Below are 23,750 nucleotides of genomic sequence, written 5' to 3'. Positions count from 1 at the left end.
GTAAAAATCTTTCGTTCTGCCTCTGAACAAGGCAGTTAACACACTGTTCCTAGACCGTCATTGCAATTAAGAATTTGTTCTTAACTGACTTGCCTGGTTAAACAAAAAATTGTAGTTTTCAGGGATTTTTGTAGCAGTTTAGGAGAGCATTTTCACTAACTCTAATCCTTTTCCTATCATTACCCTCAGTCTCCTAACCTGCTACGAAAAAATGTACTTCCGTATCGAGATGGTGTCTAAAGAGTTTCCTGTAGTTTTCATGCACTGATGTCAAAGAGACTACTGCTGTTCTGTGTTCTTGCATGAGTAGCACTTGTGTTGTAAAAATAGTAACTTAACATTTACTTGTCGTTCAACATTTACGGGTGCAACAAAGTTTTCATTATTGACAAATATTCCTACATTATTTCTCTTAGCACTGTCACAGGTCTATATGTAAAAAAAATGTCAAGTTTGAAGCAAACATCTTTAAGCAAATTAAAATGATTAATAATTGAGTTAACTGTTCAGAGTGAGGTCATTTGAGTGCCTTACTGTTTGATTGAAGAGCGTTATTGTGAAAGAAACAAAGAAACAAGGCAACTGGAGTGTTGTAATATACCATGGTACACTGACCGGTCTTTCTTACTATCACTGGGAGAAAACATACATTAGGCTACATTTTATGCAAGTGGACATTTTCATACAAGACAGAGTCAACACTCATGTTGTAGCACAACAGGTATTCTCTCTACACCAATTAAAAAATAAAATATGTAAAACCAAGATACTGTAAATGCAAATTAAATTGTCCATACACTCTTTTCTCAGACGGTAGCTCATATGGCATTATTCTCAAACGGCCAACAAATAAGGCACTGCATCAACCCACAGCTAATTGGCTTCATTTCCAAGGTGCTTATGATGCAATACCCCAGGATGCTGTCCAGAGTAATGCACATGCTACAGCATTTTACAAGTGTAATTTCCATAATTTATGGCAAGCAAAATTTTAGGTTTACACTTCACTAAACCTAGATTACACAGGCAGCCTAATTCTGATATTTTTTCCACTGTTCTTTTTCAGATCTGATTGATCAAGACTAATTAGTGAAAAAAATATCAGAATTGTGCTGCCTGTGTAAACGCAGCCAATTTCACAAACAGTAATGGAGTAATTGACTGTAGTGAACACTGAAGCCGTTGGTGTACCCATGTCATGTAATGAACTCAAGAATGTTTAAAATCCTGATTGTTGTATTACTTACTGTAAGGTAAAAAAAAATGACATACCAATATTTATTGAACCACAAACAGCGTCAATTTCACCATTTGACATTCGGGTTGGTTCCTTCCATGGCCACCAGATGGTGCTAAATCAGTATATTTGGAAATACCTATAGTGAAAACAGTGAAGTAAATATTTCTTGGAGTCGTGTGTCAGTGCTAAGCAAGAAGAAACACAAAATCAACACCTTTGGATTCTTGATTTTAATAGTCATTGGTCAGTGAGTTAAAAAGGCATTAATTGATCTACAGCAATCTTCCAAAACTCCAACTTCATTTGAACCCTTTCATGCTTCGCCGGTACAAACAATCCCCACCGTCTCTTATGCTTATTAAATCGGTACAGTAGTTCAAATAAGCCCCATCCAGGTCCCTTTATACCAAAAAGTATCATTTACAAAGGAAATAAAAAAGAATTCATAGAATCATATAAAAGCTTTGAAAGATCAACCATTCAGTACAAATATTTGATTTAAAAAAGGCCCTCGTGCAAAGCACCACAAAAAAAGACTGCATTAGGAAGAGCAGTCTTCGGCAGTATAGCTGATTTCAATAAGCACTTCAATGGCAACACACACAATTATTAATCTCCATTGGTTGTAGAATCCCAATCAAGTGAACCAGAAAAGTTATTTTAGGAAAAGTTTAGGTTTAGTGGATTGAGCAGAGTGCTGGTGCTGTTGAAGTTTCAAGTACTGATACAAAGGCTGCATTGATGTAAGTCTGGGGAAGGGAAAGAGGTTTGGAACTCATTGTTATTGATCTATTAACTAATTTACCACCTGGTGATGTCACCAGGCAGTCAAAAAACTCCATCCATGCAAGACCTGCTGTTTAGAAAGTCCTGTGTAAATTTATTTTCAATCAGCAACTATCAGGAACCAACACTGATCAAATGTTCTAGCTTTTACAGTGTTCGTTTCATCAGCAGTTGTACAATATGATACAAAACACAGGAAAAAAACGAATTTTGACTGCACTGGGCATTTAAGAGAATCAAGCCCTTGAGAGATCAACAATTGATGAATGCTACAGTAAGCAATGCCATGACATGTGCTAGCTGAAATGGTGAGGCTACGCAAGAGAGCAGACAATATTGCTGCAGACAAACACCCATATGAGAATATTGCTACTATGAAAGTGAAATGAACATGTTTTTGCTTTTGTTAGGCACAGTAGATTTTAGATTAAAACACGTTAAAAAAACTCCTCAGAAAATACAACTGTTCTGTTTTTTTAGGCACATGGTAGACACAGTAAATCAGCCTGTGTAAAGAATGTTTTTGCACAGCACAGTGAAGACTACCAAACAACCATGTCAAATGTCCCACCAACCTCAGGCAATGGTGAAATTGTACATAGCGCATGCTTAAGTGTTTCAAGTCTTGTTTGAACAGCCCAATCTGATCCTACCTTGAACACAGTCTTCAAACAGAGTCAGAAGCTGATGAGTAGAACGCATGTAGCCTACTAGTGTCAGAGTCCACTTCATTCACTCACACAAGATGGGGCTTGTAAAGTCTCATATGACACCAAGCGTTTGGACTTATTTAGCTATCTCAAAGTGTTATATCGGAGTAACAAACCCCAGATTAACAACACCTAGGAAAGACTCATCCTTTAGACCCCTAAATGAATCATATTTGTTTAGTAAACATTTTACTTTTTCATTTCAAACCCCAGAAACACCCTTAGATGACTTGTTTTTTTACAGGTAAACCACACAACAAAAATAGGATTTAAAAAACATTGTTCAACGCAAGAGTATTTGTTAGCATCTATGCTTATCCCACTGAATTCCCATGACATTGTTCCTCTTTCAAACCAGTATTTTAGAACTGACACCACACGTTCAAGCTTTCTTATTGTTGTTCAGCCCTCACAGTGAGAGGTCAACTGTAAAAGAGGAATTCCGACAGAGAGAAATATTGTCACCTCAGGTGTGGAGCCCATCTACCACCCATTTGGTTTGCAAAGGCACTTTAAATTAGGACATTTGTCAAGTATTCAGTAGTGTGCAGAGTCTCTCTCTCCCTCCCTCCAAAAGGTCACTTAGGGTGAGGTTAGTCCCTCCCATTCTCAAACTTCCAGTGCTGTTGCTTGTCCCCGGGCGTGCAGATTCTCATCTGGACGTCTGTGCGCCCCTCGGCTGTGCGGTAGGAGGTGATACACATGCCTGAGTGAGGGTGGTAGAGCGTCCCGTCCTGAAGTGGTAAGAGACATCAGGTCATAGGCGGTGTGTGAGTTTCAAGCTAATTTTCATGATAAAAATGCATTCCATGCATAAACCATTCCATGCATCATCGTATTTTCAGACATATGGAAGATAGCCTACTATTCCTAACATGATGATTACATTAGATAGTCATAATATAGGCTAATAATAGAATTCAATCATTGTTCACAAAAAAAGATGGCCTTTTATAATTTACGACACTTTATATGACTGAAGACATTAGCAGAATCTGTTTTTTTCCTTCTTTTTTTAAACCCCCTTTTCTCCCCAATTTAGTAGTATCCAATTGTTAGTAATTACTATCTTGTCTCATCGCTACAACTCCCGAACGGGCTCGGGAGATACGAAGGTCGAAAGCCATGCGTCCTCCGATACACACAACCCTACCAAGCCGCACTGCTTCTTAACACAGCACGCCTCCAACCCGCACCAATGTGTTGGAGGAAACACCGTGCACCTGGCTACCTTGGTTAGCGCACACTGCGCCCGGCCCGCCACAGGAGTTGCTGGTACGCGATGAGACAAGGATATCCCTACCGGCCAAGCCCTCCCTAACCCGGAAGACGCTAGGCCAATTGTGCATCGCCCCACGGACCTCCCGGTCGCGGCCGGCTGCGACAGAACCTTGGCGCGAACCCAGAGTCTCTGGTATAAAAATGATCAAAATGACCGGGTGGCCTACTCTGCTGATACTGACAAACAGATCAATAAAAAAAACACATTGTATGATCCATATAATAGGCCAAAAAAGGGGAGACAAATACAATATGAAATGATTGTCCAAAAACAAATGTGGCACTGACCCAATGATAAAGAGTGAACAATATTCATAACATATGTACAATATGTATATATATATATATAACATATAACAATATGCAATACAGCCGATGCTCTCCGCTAGTGCAGATAAGATAGGCTATGACGTTCAATCAATTAAGTTGAGAACAAAATGACAGATTAGAGTATTTTCTATTGTTGTCTCTTTACAGCAATAGCCACTTGCTTTCCAAACTGTTTTCTCGCAATTGTATTTTTGAACATTGCAATATGCTTGGCTGGGCCTCTACTTTTCGCTGGGTCGCAACTAAACAATGATCTATTTGGTATATGCCCTGCGTGCTGCCCAAATTGCAGGCCTTTCCGACTGCAGGCAATGCGATTTAAAACAATCCACAGGTTATTATTCATTTTTTTAAGCTAATGATCCTCTATGGCCAAACCATGATTTCTGTTGCAGTAGCCTATTTTGAATGATTGTATTTATTTCTGTATAGACTGGAGTAGGCTAATTACAGTATATCATTTTGGCAATTTAATTCAATTTACTTTAGGGGAAGCTTAGCTTCTCCTAGCCTTATGCGCACCCTGCCAATGATCCAGGTATAAGGCATTAGAGCAAACTGAAAACTAAATGTAGTATGAAGACCACTAATAATACATGGGACTTATATAGCGGTTTTCAAGGACCCAAAGTCGCTTTACAACTGTAGAAAAGAAACCCCAAAAAACTGTCATGCCTTTTCAAATTCGATCAGCCCAGTTGTCCATACTCAATACTAGAAATGCTTTGTTTTTCTGTGAATGAGTGTGTGTGTGTTTACGAGCATTCCTCTGTTAACATGAATCTTTATGCTTGCGTCTGCATCACTCACCTCCCTGAACTCCCAGATGATGGTGGGGGGTGTAGGGGTTCTGTCGTTGGGGCAGTGTGTCATCCCAATGTAAATCTGTCCCTCGGGGACCTCGGCACACAGCTCCGTCACAGAGTTATAGCGGATCTCCTTATCGGTCGTATACTCAAAGTACTGGGGGGAAGGAGAGAGAGAGAGGCATTTACATGCATGCTTTCTGAACTATAGTAATCACTGTCATCCTGGGGAATGGATCAATGTTTCCTCGCTGTGCTTCTGCTTATCAAATCAGCAGCTCTGAACATTAACGTTCCACAGCTATCTGAGATTTCACCATAAGAATCTCTTCCCTTTGAGAGATGTAGGATTGGATTTAGGTCAAATGAATGTCTGTTGACCAAACATTTATGTGATCCGATCATTCGCTTCATTCTCCCCACATCCTATTTATCTTTCAGACGGGGTAACTGTGATTTCTATTAAAATCAAGAGTTCTCCCTCGTGTCTTGAAAAAACATATTTATCCAGTCTAGGCCACTGTCTGTGGCTGGGGGTCTCATGTATCTTTTAAATGGAACTAGGGGGGGACCTCTAAAGAGAAGGTAGAGGTTCCCGTTTCTTGTTTCAGAGCAGGTTGTGGAAACAGATTTTCAGTCACACACATGTTGCTTTTAGAAGCGGTGTACACCTGATGCAATGCATCAATGAGTAATCAGAGAGATATAGCTGGTGGAGATGAGGCCTCTGCCTGAATGCCTCACTACCCCGTTTATGACTGGACATAAAATATACATCCATACAGCCCAGCAAGTCTTCTTGGCTATTAACTAACTTGGCTAGAAAAGTTATACATCTTAGTTGAGTGTTTTAAGATATCTGTAGATTTAGGATTAAAATATTATTTAGGACACTGTCTGGCAATACTAAAACAAAGTTTAAGATGTCTTCGTATCTCGCTTTGAAGCTAGATTCTAGATGAGGTGGATATTCTCCTGTGGTCACCGGATATCGTTGATATTCAGAAAAACCACTCCGTCTGTCCATCAGGGAGACAGACGTGGGTCAGGGAGGGTTGAGAGACAAAATAAACAGACATGAAATGTTATATCACCTGGTTGCCGCCCTGCCCATGGCAGCTGAAGAGGGAGACGTGCGCCCCTGTGGGATTGTGTTCCGGAGCGTTGTAGTCCAGGCACTCTGAATGCATCCCAGAGCTAAGCAACTGTGATGAGGAGAATGATCTGGATTAGCATCATGAGATATGCCATCCATGTCTCTGCATTGCTTTCTCTTTGGGTTTCTGTAAAGCACTTTGTGATAACTGCTGATGTAAAAAGGTCTTTATAAAATACATTTGATTGATTGACTGAAACAATTGCCTGGGGTGAAGTCAACACCTTGAGTCCACACCTAGACACTGTTATTGAGGCCACATATATACATTTGAAAGAACAAAGTGCTGGATTATGCTGCCTGTCTACATTTTTTCAAGTGGTGCTCTGGTGTTTAGGATTTTTTTTAAACTTGATTATGACATGGAGACCGAGAGAGACAGAGACAAACTAACAGAAACAGACAGTGACAGAGAGAGACACAGACGAACAGAGACTCACCGCCCCGTGCCAGCCCTCCCGGTCCTCTGGTACATGCAGGTCAGGGTAGACGTTGTTCAGGTACCAGTCAAAGCTGTTACACTTCAGTCTCTCTCGAATGACCACCCTCTCTGAGATGTCCCCATAGGACTCCTGTGGAAAAATAACACACTTATTTAGCTAGCGCCAATTTCCACACACAACTCTAAAGCTACAGCAGAATAATAGGCTAAATCTCCCTGCAATGCTAAATGTAGTTCAGGTCAAAGTTGACAATCCTAGGAGTGGTTTGATATGACACACCATATCATGTACACATACATTACATGGTCAAAAGTATGTGGACACCTGCTCGTCGAACATCTGGTCCCCCTTTTGCTGCAATAACAGCCTTTGCTGTGGGGACTTGCTTCCATTCAGCCACAAGAGCATTAGTGAGGTCGGGCACTGATTTTGGGCGATTAGGCCTGGCTCGAGGTGGAAATTCCAATTCATCCCAACAATGTTCGATGGGGTTGAGGTCAGGGCTCTGTGCAGGCCAGTCAAGCTCTTCCACAGCGATCTTGACAAACCATTTCTGTATGGACCTCGCTTTGTGCACGGGGACATTGTCATGCTGAAACAGGAAAGGGCCTTCCCCAAACTGTTGTCACAAAGTTGGAAGCACAGAATGCTCTAGAATATGGTGTAGCGTTAATATTTCTCTTAACTGGAACTAAGTGGCCTAGCCTGAACCATGAAAAACAGCCCCAGAGCATTATTCCTCCTCCACCAAACTTAACAATTCAGGCCAGATTTCTCCGTCAGACTACCAGATGGTGAAGCGTGATTCTTCACTCCAGGAGAACGTTTCTACTGCTCCAGAGTCCAATGCAGCAAGCTTTACGCCACTCCAGCCGACGCTTGGCATTGCTTGTGTGCGGCTGCTCAGCCATGGAAATCCATTTCATGAAGCTCCCGACGAACAGTTATTGTGTTGACGTTGCTTCCAGAGGCCGTTTGGAACTCGGTAGTGAGTATTGCAACCAAAGACAGTTGATTGTTACGCGCTTGGCGGTCCGTTCTGTAAGCTTGTGTGGCCTACCACTTCGCGGCTGAGCCGTTGTTGCTCCTAGATGTTTCCACTTCACAATTACAGCACTTTCAGTTGACCGGTATAGCTCTAGCAGGGCAGAAATTTGAAGAACTGACTTGTTGGAAAGGTTGCATCCAATCACATGTCATGTTGAATGTCACTGGTCTTCAGTACCGGCAATTCTACTGCCAATGTTTGTCTGTGGCGATTGCATGGCTGTGTGTTCGATGTTACACACCTGTCAGCAACGGGTGTGGCTGAAATAGCCTAATCCACTAATTTGAAGGGGTGTCCACATACTTTTGGCTATGTAGTGTATGTAGCTACATCCTGGGGCGTTATCTTGAATATGTTTGAATCCTGGTTGGGGAATTGCTGTTGTGTTCTTAAGAAAAGGATTTCACATATGATAGGGTGTTGTTGAGATTGTTTAAGGAGGTAACGTTTGCCAAGGTGGCGAGTGATACCGGTTGTACTAATGGGAGCAGTGGGACTCCCCACCTTGAACAAACCAAAGGGAGGGAATTCAAACACACGTCAGATTGTGACACTAAAACTGGATTATGCAAAACATTCTGCAACAGAAACAATAAAACATTGTTATTGGACAGATTCAGGTAGTTCGTACTCCCACCCCATTTTGGCCCATTTGCTTCCGATTGGACAAAAACTACTTTGGTGGTTTAAACCAAAACCACTGTGACCACATTTCTCTTCAAACAAAACAAACCACCTTGATAAAGGCCTATATGTAAATGACACCCAAGTGAATTCAAACCTGCCAGTTCCAAAGGGCAACCAGTCTCCATCTCCCTTTGGTAAGGTAATGTTTTGTTTGATCAAAGATCCCTGGCATTAATAATGTAATTCATTTCAGTGGTGAAACCAAGAAACATGAAACCTTGATGTCAGCCAACACACACAAAAAAACACACACACAGATGATTCCTCTCACACCCAGACAGCACCTCATCAACACTGCTGACACCTAGACAGGTGAAGCAACACCTCCAACCAAGTTAATCCATTACAATATATAGCCAAGTCTAAGGTGTTCCTTCCTTGGTATAGCCTAACCATCACACCTTTAACTAGAGCATGACCTACTTCTTAACACCTGCTGGAATTATGCACTTTACAATAAGTTACTTTGTCGCTTTATTACATTACAATAAGTTAGTTAATCACTTTACATTAAGTTAAGATAGCATTTTATTGTAAAGTGTACTACAGTACTTTACCCTTCTGGCCGGGGGGTTTCTGTTGTAGAAATGCTTTTTATAGGTGTCCATCCACACCTCTGCAGCACGGACCGTGTTCTGGAGGAACTTGGGCCTGGCATAGGGTGCTTTCTTTGGGAAGACGTGTCCCACGTGAGAGCAGGGGTGGATCTCCAGAGAACCTCCACACTGCCACACCTGTGGAGCAGATGAACAGATGAATAAAACATAGTAAATTACATATGATACGCTGCTCAAAAAAATAAAGGGAACACTAAAATAACACATCCTAGATGTGAATGAATGAAATATTCTTATTAAATACTTTTTTCTTTACATAGTTGAATGTGCTGACAACAAAATCACACAAAAATGATCAATGGAAATCAAATTTATCAACCCATGGAGGTCTAGATTTGGAGTCACACTCAAAATTAAAGTGGAAAACCACACTACAGGCTGATCCAACTTTGATGTAATGTCCATAAAACAAGTCACAATGAGGCTCAGTAGTGTGTGTGGCCTCCACGTGCCTGTATGACCTCCCTACAACGCCTGGGCATGCTCCTGATGAGGTGGCGGATGGTCTCCTGAGGGATCTCCTCCCAGACCTGGACTAAAGCATCCGCCAACTCCTGGACAGTCTGTAGTGCAACGTGGCGTTGGTGGATGGAGCGAGACATGATGTCACAGATGTGCTCAATTGGATTCAGGTCTGGGGAACGGGCGGGACAGTCCATAGCATCAATGCCTTCCTCTTGCAGGAACTGCTGACACATTCCAGCCACATGAGGTCTAGCATTGTCTTGCATTAGGAGGAACCCAGGGCCAACCGCACCAGCATATGGTCTCACAAGGGGTCTGAGGATCTCATCTCGGTACCTAATGGCAGTCAGGCTACCTCTGGCGAGCACATGGAGGGCTGTGCCGCCCCCCAAAGAAATGCCACCCCACAGACTGACCCACCACCAAACCGGTCATGCTGGAGGATGTTGCAAGCAGCAGAACGTTCTCCACGGCGTCTCCAGACTGTCACATGTGCTCAGTGTGAACCTGCTTTCATCTGTGAAGAGCACAGGGTGCCAGTGGCGTATTTGCCAATCTTGGTGTTCTCTGGCAAATGCCAAACGTCCTGCACGGTGTTCGGCTGTAAGCACAACCTCCACCTGTGGATGTCGGGCCCTCATACCACCCTCATGGAGTCTCTTTCTGACCGTTTGAGTAGACGCATGCACATTTGTGGCCTGCTGGAGGTCATTTTGCAGGGCTCTGGCAGTGCTCCTCCTTGCACAAAGGCGGAGGTAGCGGTCCTGCTGCTGGGTTGTTGTCCTCTTACGGCCTCCTCCACGTCTCCTGGTGTACTGGCCTGTCTCCTGGTAGCGCCTCCATGCTCTGGACACTACGCTGACAGACACGGCAAACCTTCTTGCCACAGCTCGCATTGAAAAACCATCCTGGATGAGCTGCACTACCTGAGCCACTTGTGTGGGTTGTAGACTCCGTCTCAGGCTACCACTAGAGGGAAAGCACCGCCAGCATTCAAAAGTGACCAAAACATCAGCCAGTAAGCATAGGAATTGAGAAGTGGTCTGTGGTCACCACCTGCAGAACCACTCCTTTATTGGGGATGTCTTGCTAATTGCCTATAATTTCCACCTGTTGTCTATTCCATTTGCACAACAGCATGTGAAATGTATTGTCAATCAGTGTTGCTTCCTAAGTGGACAGTTTGATTTCACAGAAGTGTGATTGACTTGGAGTTACATTGTGTTGTTTAAGTGTTCACTTAATTTTTTTGAGCAATGTATATCATTGTAGAGTATCCCTTGTCCTAAGTTTTCATAACTGTGACCTTAATTGCCTACCGTCTGTACGACCGTTCCACAGGTGCATGTTCATTAATTGTTTACGGTTCATTGAACAAGCATGGGAAACAGTGTTTAAACCCTTTACTATGAAGATCTGTGAAGTTATTTGGATTTTAACGAATTATCTTAAAAAGACAGGGTCCTGAAAAAGGGATGTTTCTTTTTTTGCTGAGTTTAGATGAACAGAAAACGCCACAGGCACTGAGAAGTTGATGCCATATTAAATAGACAGTGTCCAGGCACTGAGAAGTTGATGCCATATTAAATAGACAGTGTCCAGGCACTGAGAAGTTGATGCCATATTGAAAGACAGTGTCCAGGCACTGAGAAGTTGATGCCATATTGAAAGACAGTGTCCAGGCACTGAGAAGTTGATGCCATATTAAATAGACAGTGTCCAGGCACTGACAAGTTGATGCCATATTGAAAGACAGTGTCCAGGCACTGAGAAGTTGATGCCATATTGAAAGAGTGTCCAGGCACTGAGAAGTTGATGCCATATTGAAAGACAGTGTCCAGGCACTGAGAAGTTGATGCCATATTGAAAGACAGTGTCCAGGCACTGAGAAGTTGATGCCATATTAAATAGACAGTGTCCAGGCACTGACAAGTTGATGCCATATTGAAAGACAGTGTCCAGGCACTGAGAAGTTGATGCCATATTGAAAGACAGTGTCCAGGCACTGAGAAGTTGATGCCATATTGAAAGACAGTGTCCAGGCACTGAGATGATGATTCCATAGTGTCAGTGACCGTGTCCAGTACTCACCCTAAAGGACAGTTCTAGGTTCTCTCCTCCCCACACATCCATGCCCATGTCATATGTGCCCAGGTGCTCAAAGTACGCCTTGCTCACTGCAAACAGCCCACCAGCCATGGTAGGAGACCTGAGAGAGAGAGCATAGTGGAACATGGAGTTGAGCCCCATCAACAGTCACAGAGAGACTTGAAGACTTTTAAATGACCTGTCACCTGGCCAAGAGGGTAGCTAAAGTAAAAGCAATGTTTTGGTCTAGTTGCATCACCAATCAAACTAGATAACTGATTAACTCAAGGATTGGAGGAGAGGAGGAAAGATGCATTTCAAACCACAAGGCCGGAGAGTATTTGAGTTGGGATTATAACTTTTAGTCAGAGCATTAGGGTCCTGGTCAAAAGTAGTTCGCTACATAGGGAAAAGCTTGCCATTTTGGACACAGAGAGATCTCATTTTGTAATCAAACTGATGACCAGACAGTACAGACCTGATAGGTTCGATGCGGGACTTGCGTTTCTTGCGTTCGACCTCAGGGATAGCGTGCCACTGAAAGGTCAGCCTCCAGTCGAAGCCTCCGATCATGGGCTCATCTGTCTGCATGTAGAACTCAAACGAGTTCCAGTCGATGGTGTCGATCACCGGACACACGATAGTGCTCTCATTCTCACCAATCCTGGAGGGAGGAGAAGATACACATGAAACTGTAATCACATTGTCAATATGATGGCTATGTGACACACACACACACACACACACACACACACACACCTCTCCAGCAGCGGCTCGATCCAGCCGGGGACACACTCGCAATGACAGTCCAGGAAGGTCAGTACGTCACCCGTAGCGTAGCTGGCGCCGATGAGCCTCGCCCTGACCAACCCCTCCCTCTTGTTGGTGCGGATGAGGCGGACACGCTCCCAGTTAGTGATGTACTGCTCCAGCTGAGACTTCAGATAGACTGGGTTTCACACAGAGATAGATGGTCAAGGCTTCACTCTCTACCCCTTTCCTCGCTCATGCACTACCCTCTTCTCTCTCCCTCTTGCACAACCCTCACCCTCTCGCACTACCCTCGCTCATGCACTACCCTCTCTCTCGCGCTCATGTACTACCCTCTCTCTCACGCTCATGCACTACCCGCTCATGCACTACCCGCTCATGCACTACCCTTCTCTCTCGCTCATGCACTACCCTTCTCTCTCGCTCATGCACTACCCTTCTCTCTCGCTCATGCACTACCCTTCTCTCCAAAAAAAATCTTAAAATCAGGCAAAGCCAGTTTCATGCTCTGTCTCACCTCGGTCACTAAAGTCATCTATGAGGATGATCTCCCTCAGGAGGACAGCGGGTGTGCTCTCCAGAACACTGTGGATGGTCCTGAGCAGGGTGGACCAGGCCTCGTTGTAGAACGCTATGATCACTGACGTGGTCGGCAGATGGCGGTAGTCAAACTTCTTAGCTCTGCATCTGTACTCAAATGAGAGAGAGAGAGTTGTTGTTGTTAGGAGGATCAGGTTATAAACTGACTGCAAGACTGACCACACAATCAGTGGCTCATTGGAGAGTTGTTTGAGAGTTGCTTTGGTCAGTGCAGGAGAGGAGCATTTGGTGTCATTCCTGTTGGGAGCTGTGGAAACAGGAAGAGGCAGAAATGTTAAGGGAAAGAAATCACACCGATGTCCCACATGCCTGAGCAGTTCTCATGTAGAGATGAAAGAAAAAAAGAAAAGCCAGTAGGCTACTCTCTGTAAAGTAATGGACACAGACAGCTCGTATGCCTTAAAAAAGGATCCTGGCCTCATTCCAAGCTGACCGCAAGCCCAGACAGATTCAGTGTTTATTGGAAGCTGACCGCAAGCCCAGACAGATTCAGTGTTTATTGGAAGCTGACAGTGAGCCCAGACAGATTCAGTGTTTATTGGAAGCTGACAGTGAGCCCAGACAGATTCAGTGTTTATTGGAAGCTGACAGTGAGCCCAGACAGATTCAGTGTTTATTGGAAGCTGACAGTGAGCCCAGACAGATTCAGTGTTTATTGGAAGCTGACAGTGAGCCCAGACAGATTCAGTGTTTATTGGAAGCTGACAGTGAGCCCAGACAGATTCAGTGTTTATTGGAAGCTGACAGTGAGCCCAGACAGATTCAGTGTTTATTGGAAGCTGACAGTGAGCCCAGACAGATTCAGTGTTTATTGGAAGCTGACAGTGAGCCCAGACAGATTCAGTGTTTATTGGAAGCTGACAGTGAGCCCAGACAGATTCAGTGTTTATTGGAAGCTGACAGTGAGTCCAGACAGATTCAGTGTTTATTGGAAGCTGACAGTGAGCCCAGACAGATTCAGTGTTTATTGGAAGCTGACAGTGAGCCCAGACAGATTCAGTGTTTATTGGAAGCTGACTGTATGCCAACAGTATGTTTCTGCAATCAGTACAATAACAGAAGGTTACTTACTGGTCTAAACTACTGGTCCAGATGAATGACATTTATTTGACATTTTAGTCATTTAGTAGACACTCTTATCAAAAGTTACAGGAGCAATTAGGGTTCATTGCCTTGATCAAGGACACATCAGATTTGTCACCTAATTGGCTCAGGACTGAAACTAGCGCCCGTTCGGTTACTGGCCCAACGATCTTAACTGCTAGGCTACCTGATTGTACTGCTGGGCGGGGCTCTCTATGCCCTGTGCTGAGATGAAGATAATTTGGCTACTCACTCTTTCATCCTGCTGTCCTTGATGTGTCGGTGCAGGGAGATCTTATCACTAACAAAGATATTAATAGCGTATCTCTCCACGCTGTCCTCTTCCTGCTTCCTCTCCTCCGGGCTGAGGTTCAGCCTGGTGGCCTGGCCCCACTCCCCGTGCGCGTTGGCGTCCGCTGGCGCCTTCACGTACACGGGCCTGGCCAGCTGCTCACCTCCCTGCTCCTCCACACGGGAGAAGTGCCTGACCAGCAGGTTGCGGCCCCCTCCATCCTCCCCTCCATCGGCCCCTATGGAGGAGGCGGTGGAGCGGGCTAGGAGAATGTAGCCCAGCCATAGCACCCACAGCAGGAAGAAGGTCTTTGCTAGGAAGCCCAGCTTCCGGGACCAACGCACCCTCATCGCCCCCAGCAACCAGTCACGTGGAGTCTCACCCACTGCCACTCAAGAGTGCCCAGGCCACACAGCTCTGTGGAAAACACAACAAACAGCAAGGAGGGCTGAGAAAAGGTTTAGGTCCAGTTTGAAGTTTGGCCTACGATGAAAGTATTAGATACCTTGAGCTGAGTTATAAGTGGATCCGTGACAGTGAACCATTAGACCTAAACCACTTAAAAACAGGCTGTAATAGGAACTACCAGGTGAACAAAAAGGAGAGCAGTCGTAGTTCATTCAAAAATCCATCCGGTTTATTACAAGTTGCAACAGGGAGACAGCGCAGAAGCAGAGAAAATGTCTAACTGGCCTCTTAGAGACTGGACCTTCACATCCTATTAAGACCACACCAAATGCTGTGTAAACACTAGCCTGAGAGGCTTGTAGGAAGACAAAACTAAAAAGGCAGTGACTTTGTCAGCTTCTACAGAATCAGTGTTCATAGAATGTCATCAATAGGACAGTGAATAATCCGTGTGTCCTCGGTCTATGTACCTCCAGTCTGGCGTCAACCACTATCAACAGATATGAAAATAATCCAGGACAAGTCTGGCGACCATCAACCTGCACCTTGAGTGTTACAAATAGAACAGTGGAAATGCTGTATTACAGAAAGTCCAACACTGTGTTGATTACTCTAAATTATCATTACAACAGCTGAATAATACTGATTATAACAAGTTATGCATAACTGTGATAGAAATCATTATGACAGTGGAGGTTGGGGACAGGCCTATCTGTTGATTAAAAATATGTTGATTCATTAAAATTCTCACTCAGAGCATTCCACATGACAACAAGATTTGATTAAACACAAAACACTTAAAGGCTAATGATTTTATGCTAATTTCATTCCACTCCGTGGCAGCGCTAATGCTTGACAGAGACGTCTGTTTACTGCTAAATGAGAAAACACTGCTAATGATGCCGCTCAAATTGACTGACAAATTCAGGGCTAAAAGGGAGCTGAAATTAAATAGAAATAGCAAAGATAGATCACTGGTGGAATTATAGGCTGCTACGCTGTGGTGTTGAGATGCTTCAACATTCAACTTTTTGGGCGACCTGACCAAATGTACATAGAAATATGTGAGTTGTATCTGTAATTCTCAGTGAAAGCAAGTCTAAGAAGAGGTAGATCTGTTCTATTTCTATGCTTCCCGTTCTTCAGTTTTGTATACCAGCTTCAAACAGCTGAAAACAATATTTTTTGTTATGGAAATAATATTTCACAGTGGTTTAGATGGTACAATGATTCTCTACACTGTTTTGTCACAAACTGAAATGAGGCAAACGATTAGAATCTTAGCTACCAGGAAATGGCGGAGCGATTTCTGTACATTGCATCTTTAAATCAAATCCAACATTTTATACAGGAAACAACACATATTGTACATCCTAGAAAGTTTTGAAAAAAATGGTTCCAAAAGGGTTCTCTGGCTGTCCCGATGTGAGAACCCTTTGCAGAACCCTTTCCACAGAGGGTTCTACATGGAACCCAAAAAGGTTCTTCAAATGGTTCTCCAATGGGGACAGCCAGAGAACCCTTTTGGAACCATTTTTTCAAAGCGTACTATATAGCCAAGGTTCTCTAAGGTGATAGGGTTAGGCAACAGTCTAGGCCTAATGTTGTTCTAATGTTTTTCTAGTAGTAACAACATGTAGGCTTGGATACAGTCAGAGAGCTCAACTCAAAAGACAGGCATACCAGAGGCGAATCAAAGAGGGCAGATACTGCTAAACCCGTCGCCAGCATCACTGTCATTGAGTGTAATCACAGTATTAATATTTCAGCAGGGATACTCAGTACAGCAGCAGTGACTGACTGAGGCTTTAGACAGTAAATTCCACACGCTTTTATCCACTCTGAAAATAGCCTACATGTGATGTGTTCCATTCACACACACACTCCAGCGTCCTACTCTACCATTGACATTTTTTCCATTATCAAGACTAGACTGCTTTACTATAACGTCGTAAATTTAACTCTGGAAAATATTCAATATTTGATCTTGACAGGGAAATTCTGAGAGGATTGCAAGGATGTTACCACCTAAATAGATTTTTATATGATAGGCCTAAGCCAAAACACCCTTAAAACATTGTCAGATTCAGGTCTTTCATAAACTGAGGAGAGTATTTGCTTGATGTGCGCTGCAGCATTGCTAAGTCACTAAGCATGAGTCTCCATTTCAGTTCTTCGAGGCATTACCAGGCCCATGCCTCTTTCATCGAGGCCTGGGGTTACAAAATAGAGAACGCCACTAAACAAAACCTCCTTTATATTAACAGTCCATCACATCTTCCTCCCACTGAATCTGATAGCCCTTGGTGTGTCTGGGGAGGGAGGGATTCGGACCAGCAGCCTAACAGAAGGCTTAGGGAGAAGATCTGCCTCCTCTTTGGAGTAAGACTGTGGGAGTTGTGAAAAATCCAAAACAAGTAGGACTAAGCCACAAGCTACAGGAGGCTTTGGGTCCACCATCGCTTGCTGGCTACACAGCTCCATTGCTACACTAACACTAATCTAGATACCACCTGATCAAGCATCTTCTGTCAGAGGGGACTTAGGGAGGGATGTATGGGAGTATGGACAGCCCTAGCAGTGTTTAATCTCATGAAGGTCTGACTGATCACAGCGCAGATGGATGGTTTGCTGCTGTTAAGAGTATAGGGACTATAGAGTTGAGTGTACAGTAGGCTATAGAGACAATACAGTAGTGTACAGTAGGCTATAGAGTAGTGTACAGTAGACCATACAGTAGTGTACAGTAGGCTAGAGAGACTATACAGTAGTCTAGACTATACAGTAGTGTTCAGTAGGCTATAGAGACTATACAGTAGGCTATAGAGACGATACAGTAGGCTATAGAGACTATACAGTAGTGTACAGTAGGCTATAGAGACTACAGTAGTGTACAGTAGACTATAGAGTAGTGTACCGTAGGCTATAGAGACTATACAGTAGTGTACAGTAGGCTATAGAGACTATACAGTAGTGTACAGTAGGCTATAGAGACTATACAGTAGTGTACAGTAGACTATAGAGTAGTGTACCGTAGGCTATAGAGACTATAGAGTAGTGTACAGTAGGCTATAGAGACTATATAGTAGTGTACAGTAGACTATAGAGTAGTGTACCGTAGGCTATAGAGACGATAGAGTAGAGTGCAGTAGACTAGAGATTATACAGTAGTGTACAGTAGGCTATAGAGACTACACAGTAGTGTACAGTAGGCTATACAGTAGTGTACAGTAGGCTATAGAGAATATACAGTAGTGTACAGTAGACTATACAGTAGTGTACAGTAGACTATACAGTAGTGTACAGTAGGCTATAGAGACTATAGTAAAGTGTACAATAGGCTATAGAGTCTATACAGTAGGATAGTGGCTATTCAGTAGTGTACAGTAGGCTATAGAGACTATACAGTAGGCTATAGAGACTATACAGTAGTGTACAGTAGACTATACAGTAGACTATACAGTAGTGTACAGTAGGCTATAGAGAATGTACAGTAGTGTACAGTAGACTATAGAGACGATAGAGTAGTGTACAGTAGGCTTTAGAGACTATAGTAAAGTGTACAGTAGGCTATAGAGACTATACAGTAGTGTACAGTAGCCTATAGAGACTATACAGTACTGTGCAGTAGCCTATAGAGACTAGAGTTCGACCGATTAATAGGAATGGACGATTAATTAGGGCCAATTTCAAGTTTTCATAACAATCGGAAATGTCATCTTTATTTAACTAGGCAAGTCAGTTAAGAACACATTCTTATTTTCAATGACGGCCTAGGAACAGTGGGTTAACTACCTCGTTCAGGGGCAGAAAGACAGATTTTCTTACATAGCACATATTGCACTTTTAAGTTCTTCTCCAACACTTTGTTTTCGCATTATTTAAACCAAATTGAACATGTTTCATTATCTACTTGAGGCTAAATTGATTTTAATTATGTATTATATTAAGTTAAAATAAGTGTTAATTCAGTATTGTTGTAATTGTCATTATTACAAATACATTTTTTTTTTTTTTTTTTTTTTTTAATTGTCCGATTAATCAGTATCGGCTTTTTTGATCCTCCAATAATCGGTATCGGCGTTGAAAAATCATAATCGGTCGACCTCTAATATAGACTAGAGGAGGCTATAGAGTAGTGTACAGTAGGCTATAGAGACTAGAGTAGTGTACAGTAGGCTATAGAGTAGTGTACAGTAGGCTATAGAGACTAGAGTAGTGTACAGTAGGCTACAGAGACTAGAGTAGTATACCGTAGGCTAGAGTTTAGTGTACAGTAGGCTATAGAGTGTAGTGTACAGTAGGCTATAGAGTTTAGTGTACAGTAGGCTATAGAGTTTAGTGTACAGTAGGCTATAGAGTTTAGTGTACAGTAGGCTATAGAGTAGTGTACAGTAGGCTATAGAGTTGTGTACAGTAGACTATAGAGTTTAGTGTACAGTAGGCTATAGAGTTGTGTACAGTAGGCTATAGAGTTGTGTACAGTAGGCTATAGAGTTTAGTACAGTAGGCTATAGAGTTTAGTGTACAGTAGGCTATATAGTTGTGTACAGTAGGATATAGAGTTGTGTACAGTAGGCTATAGAGTTTAGTGTACAGTAGGCTATAGAGTTTAGTGTACAGTAGGCTATAGAGTTGTGTACAGTAGGCTATAGAGTTGTGTACAGTAGGCTATAGAGTTGTGTACAGTAGGCTATAGAGTTGTGTACAGTAGGCTATAGAGTTGTGTACAGTAGGCTATAGAGTTGTGTACAGTAGGCTATAGAGTTGTGTACAGTAGGCTATAGAGTTTAGTGTACAGTAGGCTATAGAGTTGTGTACAGTAGGCTATAGAGTTGTGTACAGTAGGCTATAGAGTTTAGTGTACAGTAGGCTATATAGTTGTGTACAGTAGGATATAGAGTTGTGTACAGTAGGCTATAGAGTTTAGTGTACAGTAGGCTATAGAGTTTAGTGTAGTGTTTAGTGTACAGTAGACTATAGCCATCTGGAGAAGGACTTTAATCCAGCCATAATCTTGTATTTTTTTGTGTGGTGGAATGAATTCTGTTGCTATGCACAAACCAGTTGGGCTAGAACCAGTTGGGCTAGCCTAGCCCTAGAATAATGTTCCAACATAATTATCATCAGCCTCTTCTTCTCTACTAGCACACCACTAGGAATGGATGTAGCCAATGTCTTCATCTGCAACAGCTAAGGAGAAGAAACATCCCCCTGACATTGACAGAGAGCTAGAGTAATCTACAAGGATGTTAAAGTACAAACACGGAACAGGGCTGCACTTTTGCTGTGACATCCATCTCAGAGACCAGTCAAACAAGTTGCACTGACAACAGTAACTGCAAGTTAGAAAATAGGTGTCGGTACATTCCTACACACTACTGTGTGATTGTATCTGTGTCACTGAATGGTATACTGAATGGTATAGTGATTGGATTGGTACACTGCAGATGAACAGCTGGACAACCTGAAACATGAGGGACAATATGTGAGAGTTTACACGCTGTTAACTTATTTCCACAATGGAAATAAGTCTGACTTGTTTGTGATATCCCGGTCACGTTTTTAAAATGTATATACTGTGTGTGTTTTTTCAACCAGCAAATCAAATCAACCTTCAGCACTGAAAAACCTATGACAAAATAGGTACTAGTACATTCTGTATTTTACCATGATGTTATCAGTGTCACTGAATGGTGTAGGTTAAAGTTGCCCCCCCTCCCCCAACGTTGATCTTGGGTCAGTTTTGCATTTACCCCCCTAATGGTTAGAATGGGGGGAGGGTGACACTCCTCCTCCCCCCGGAGTGTCACTGGTACACCAGAGAGGAACAGCTGGCCAGCTTCAACTACAAGTGCCAACAGGCTTATGTGAGCATTTACTCAGTGTAAACATTCAGCAATGAAAAACATCCCTCAATGACACAAACGACTCCTCAGTGATTACGCTAGACCTACACACTGTAGTAAGACCGACGGCTGGCCGTATCAAACTGTATCAGGAGGTTGATAAGTGTTATATAAAATGTATTTCACAGACCTCCATCACACTGACGCAAATAGACTATAGCCTACAGGGAAAGCTTGTAGTTCAGCTTCAGCCTACTTTCTCTTTAATAGACGTGATGCATTTTGCATGCTGTTGACTCAAACTGTAAAATGATAACTGATGTCTTCTTGTATGTTGACAGGTTTAGTTTAGTTATTGTTTTCCCAGATGTCAAGGTTGTGGTCTGAGTGCAGGGAGTGAGCAGAAGATCCATCTTCAGCAATCAGCATGACTATCTTTTGTTCCAACAGACTAGATAGCTAGTTCAAGGAACTTGACAGGCATCAATTATAGACAATAAGGAATCACTTATCACTGTAATGCAAATATGCTGAGAATGTTAAAACTGCAGAGAATCTAGATCCTCTTCAATTCAGATTAGACGAGGTTTTCAGTGAGCTATAATAACTAGTTCATAGCTGGGACTGGGAAGGGTTTAAAAGCATTAGAATGAACACCCGTGTCCCTGTGAAATCAGGGAATAGAAAGCACACTTGCTAAATCAATCCTGTTGTTACAAACGGTTTGTTACAAAATAACATTAGTAAAAAGTTATTTGCATGGACATGGGTTAGGTTAGCCTAGTTCAGCTGTCAAGATAGAAGTTCTAACGTTAACTAGCTAAATTAACTAGCTATCAGATCTGAGAGATAGTTATCTAATCAGATACTCAAACGTTAGATAGCTTGTTATCCACCTGATGTTCGCTAGCGTATTACTCACTTGGAGCTGGTTGCCCAGTCAGTAATTTTCGAGAACAAGAGACTTACACATCAACTAACGTTAGCCACGTTTAGCAAAACGTCCTGTAGCAAAAGAGAAAGCTATCTACTAGCCAGCTGACGGACCTCCTTGATAGTTAGCTCTGGTCCAGGGCGACCATCGGTGCTAGCTAAATTACCTTGCTTGATAGATTACACCTGATTAGCCAAGTGTGCAAGTGAATATAATTCTTACCTTATCATTCCACTACATTCCGTGTTCTTAGAAACTGCTCAGGATTTTCTCTCGTTTGCATCTGTCTTCTAGCTCTGACTACAGCTGTCAGTCAGCACAACCACGTCCTCTCCACGTTGATGAGCGCTGGCTAGCTGGGGATGTCACTTTTACGTTCTGGAATTTAGGTAGCCAGCTCTTGTTTTCACTCGATTTCAATGGAAGCTTCTTCAAGCTGTGTACTCAATTAGATACCTGACTAAATGTAGGCGTACTGGAAAATATGTTTTACTTTAAAACCGCTTGTTATTCCAGAAATTCAGGTTTGCTGACTGAGAAAGTGTAGTTGGTTGGTCACCAGGAAGTTAGAGCTAAACATAAAAATAAATTAAAAACACGTGAGCATAGCATTGCGGGGAAAAATAATATTTCATAATTTTATAAAACGTGATGTCCACTTGTAACACCTTTTCTGTCATAAATAATAAATAAAAAATGTAGCTAATTGATCTTATATATTGTGTGTGTGTGTGGCGTTATGTGACATTTTACCAGTTTATCCATATATCTAATAGTGTGTATATATATTACTGTTCAAAAGTTTGGGGTCACTTAGAAATGTCCTTGTTTTTTAAATTAAAGCAAAAAAATTGTCCATTAAAATAACATCAAATTGATCAGAAACACAGTGAAGGAAAAGCAGCCAACAAGTGCTCAGCATATGTCGGATCTCATTCAAGTCTGTTGGGAAAGCATTCCAGTTGAAGCTTGTTGAAATAATGGTAAGAGTGTGCAAAGCTATCATCAAGGCTGTCACGTCTACACCTGCTCCTCCTCTCTGGCAGTCGTTGTCGCCAGGTTATTCATTACCACACCTGTCACCATCGTTACGTGCGCCTGCGCTTCATGAGACTCACCTGGACTCCATTGCCTTGCTGATTTCCTCCCCTATATCTGTCACTCCTTTTGGTTCTTTCCCCAGGTGTCATTGATTCTGTTCCAATCTTTTATGTCTGTACCTACTCTCGTTTTGTTCCATTATTTATTAAATTCACTCCCTGTACTTGCTTCCCGATTCTTAGCGTACACATTACAACGGCAAAGGGTGGCTACTTTGAAGTATATAAAATATATTTGGATTTGTTTAGAACGTTTTCGGTTACTACACGATTCCATTTGTGTTATTTCATAGTTTTACAATGTAGAAATAGTCAAAATAAAGACATACCCCAGAATGAGTAGGTGTGTCCAAACTGTTGACTGGTACTGTATATACACTGCTCAAAAAAATAAAGGGAACACTTAAACAACACAATGTAACTCCAAGTCAATCACACTTCTGTGAAATCAAACTGTCCACTTAGGAAGCAACACTGATTGACAATAAATTTCACATGCTGTTGTGCAAATGGAATAGACAACAGGTGGAAATTATAGGCAATTAGCAAGACACTCCCAATAAAGGAGTGGTTCTGCAGGTGGTGACCACAGACCACTTCTCAGTTCCTATGCTTCCTGGCTGATGTTTTGGTCACTTTTGAATGCTGGCGGTGCTTTCCCTCTAGTGGTAGCATGAGACGGAGTCTACAACCCACACAAGTGGCTCAGGTAGTGCAGCTCATCCAGGATGGTTTTTCAATGCGAGCGGTGGCAAGAAGGTTTGCTGTGTCTGTCAGCGTAGTGTCCAGAGCATGGAGGCGCTACCAGGAGACAGGCCAGTACATCAGGAGAGGAGAGGAGGCCGTAGGAGGACAACAACCCAGCAGCAGAACCGCTACCTCCGCCTTTGTGCAAGGAGGAGCAGGAGGAGCACTGCCAGAGCCCTGCAAAATTACCTCCAGCAGGCCACAAATGTGCATGGGTCTGCTCAAACGGTCAGAAACAGACTCCATGAGGGTGGTATGAGGGCATGACGTCCACAGGTGGGGGTTGTGCTTACAGCCCAACACCGTGCA

General features: G+C 42.8%; 1 protein-coding gene across 6 annotated transcripts; it reads right to left on the bottom strand.

Annotated features, from left to right (window-relative positions):
• Window positions 1–1,452: 1,452 nt before the first annotated feature.
• On the bottom strand, window positions 1,453–23,043 carry LOC110488036 (polypeptide N-acetylgalactosaminyltransferase 4). 6 transcript variants are annotated; one of them, XR_005041323.1, is made up of 12 exons: window positions 21,817–22,488; window positions 14,365–14,820; window positions 12,946–13,115; window positions 12,417–12,606; window positions 12,136–12,321; window positions 11,661–11,778; window positions 9,045–9,221; window positions 6,750–6,881; window positions 6,248–6,358; window positions 5,158–5,310; window positions 3,208–3,470; window positions 1,453–3,174 (listed from the first exon to the last, which is right to left on the bottom strand). XR_005041323.1 is itself a non-coding variant. In XM_036971185.1 (11 exons), the coding sequence occupies exons 2-11, from the start codon at window positions 14,751–14,753 to the stop codon at window positions 3,330–3,332; spliced, it is 1,767 nt and encodes a 588-aa protein (XP_036827080.1). In that variant the 5' UTR covers window positions 14,754–14,820; window positions 23,024–23,043; the 3' UTR covers window positions 1,453–3,329. The 6 variants fall into 6 exon arrangements, 5 of the variants coding, with proteins under 5 accessions (XP_036827080.1, XP_036827079.1, XP_036827075.1 ...); XM_036971185.1 differs by lacking the exon at window positions 21,817–22,488 and adding an exon at window positions 23,024–23,043 and having other exon boundaries at window positions 1,453–3,470; XM_036971184.1 differs by lacking the exon at window positions 21,817–22,488 and adding an exon at window positions 22,713–22,733 and having other exon boundaries at window positions 1,453–3,470.
• Between the last annotated feature and the right edge of the window lie 707 nt (window positions 23,044–23,750).

The sequence above is a fragment of the Oncorhynchus mykiss genome, chromosome 32 (assembly GCF_013265735.2).
Source record: "Oncorhynchus mykiss isolate Arlee chromosome 32, USDA_OmykA_1.1, whole genome shotgun sequence".
Classification (NCBI taxonomy): domain Eukaryota; kingdom Metazoa; phylum Chordata; class Actinopteri; order Salmoniformes; family Salmonidae; genus Oncorhynchus; species Oncorhynchus mykiss.
This window is presented reverse-complemented; position numbering and strand designations above follow the sequence as displayed.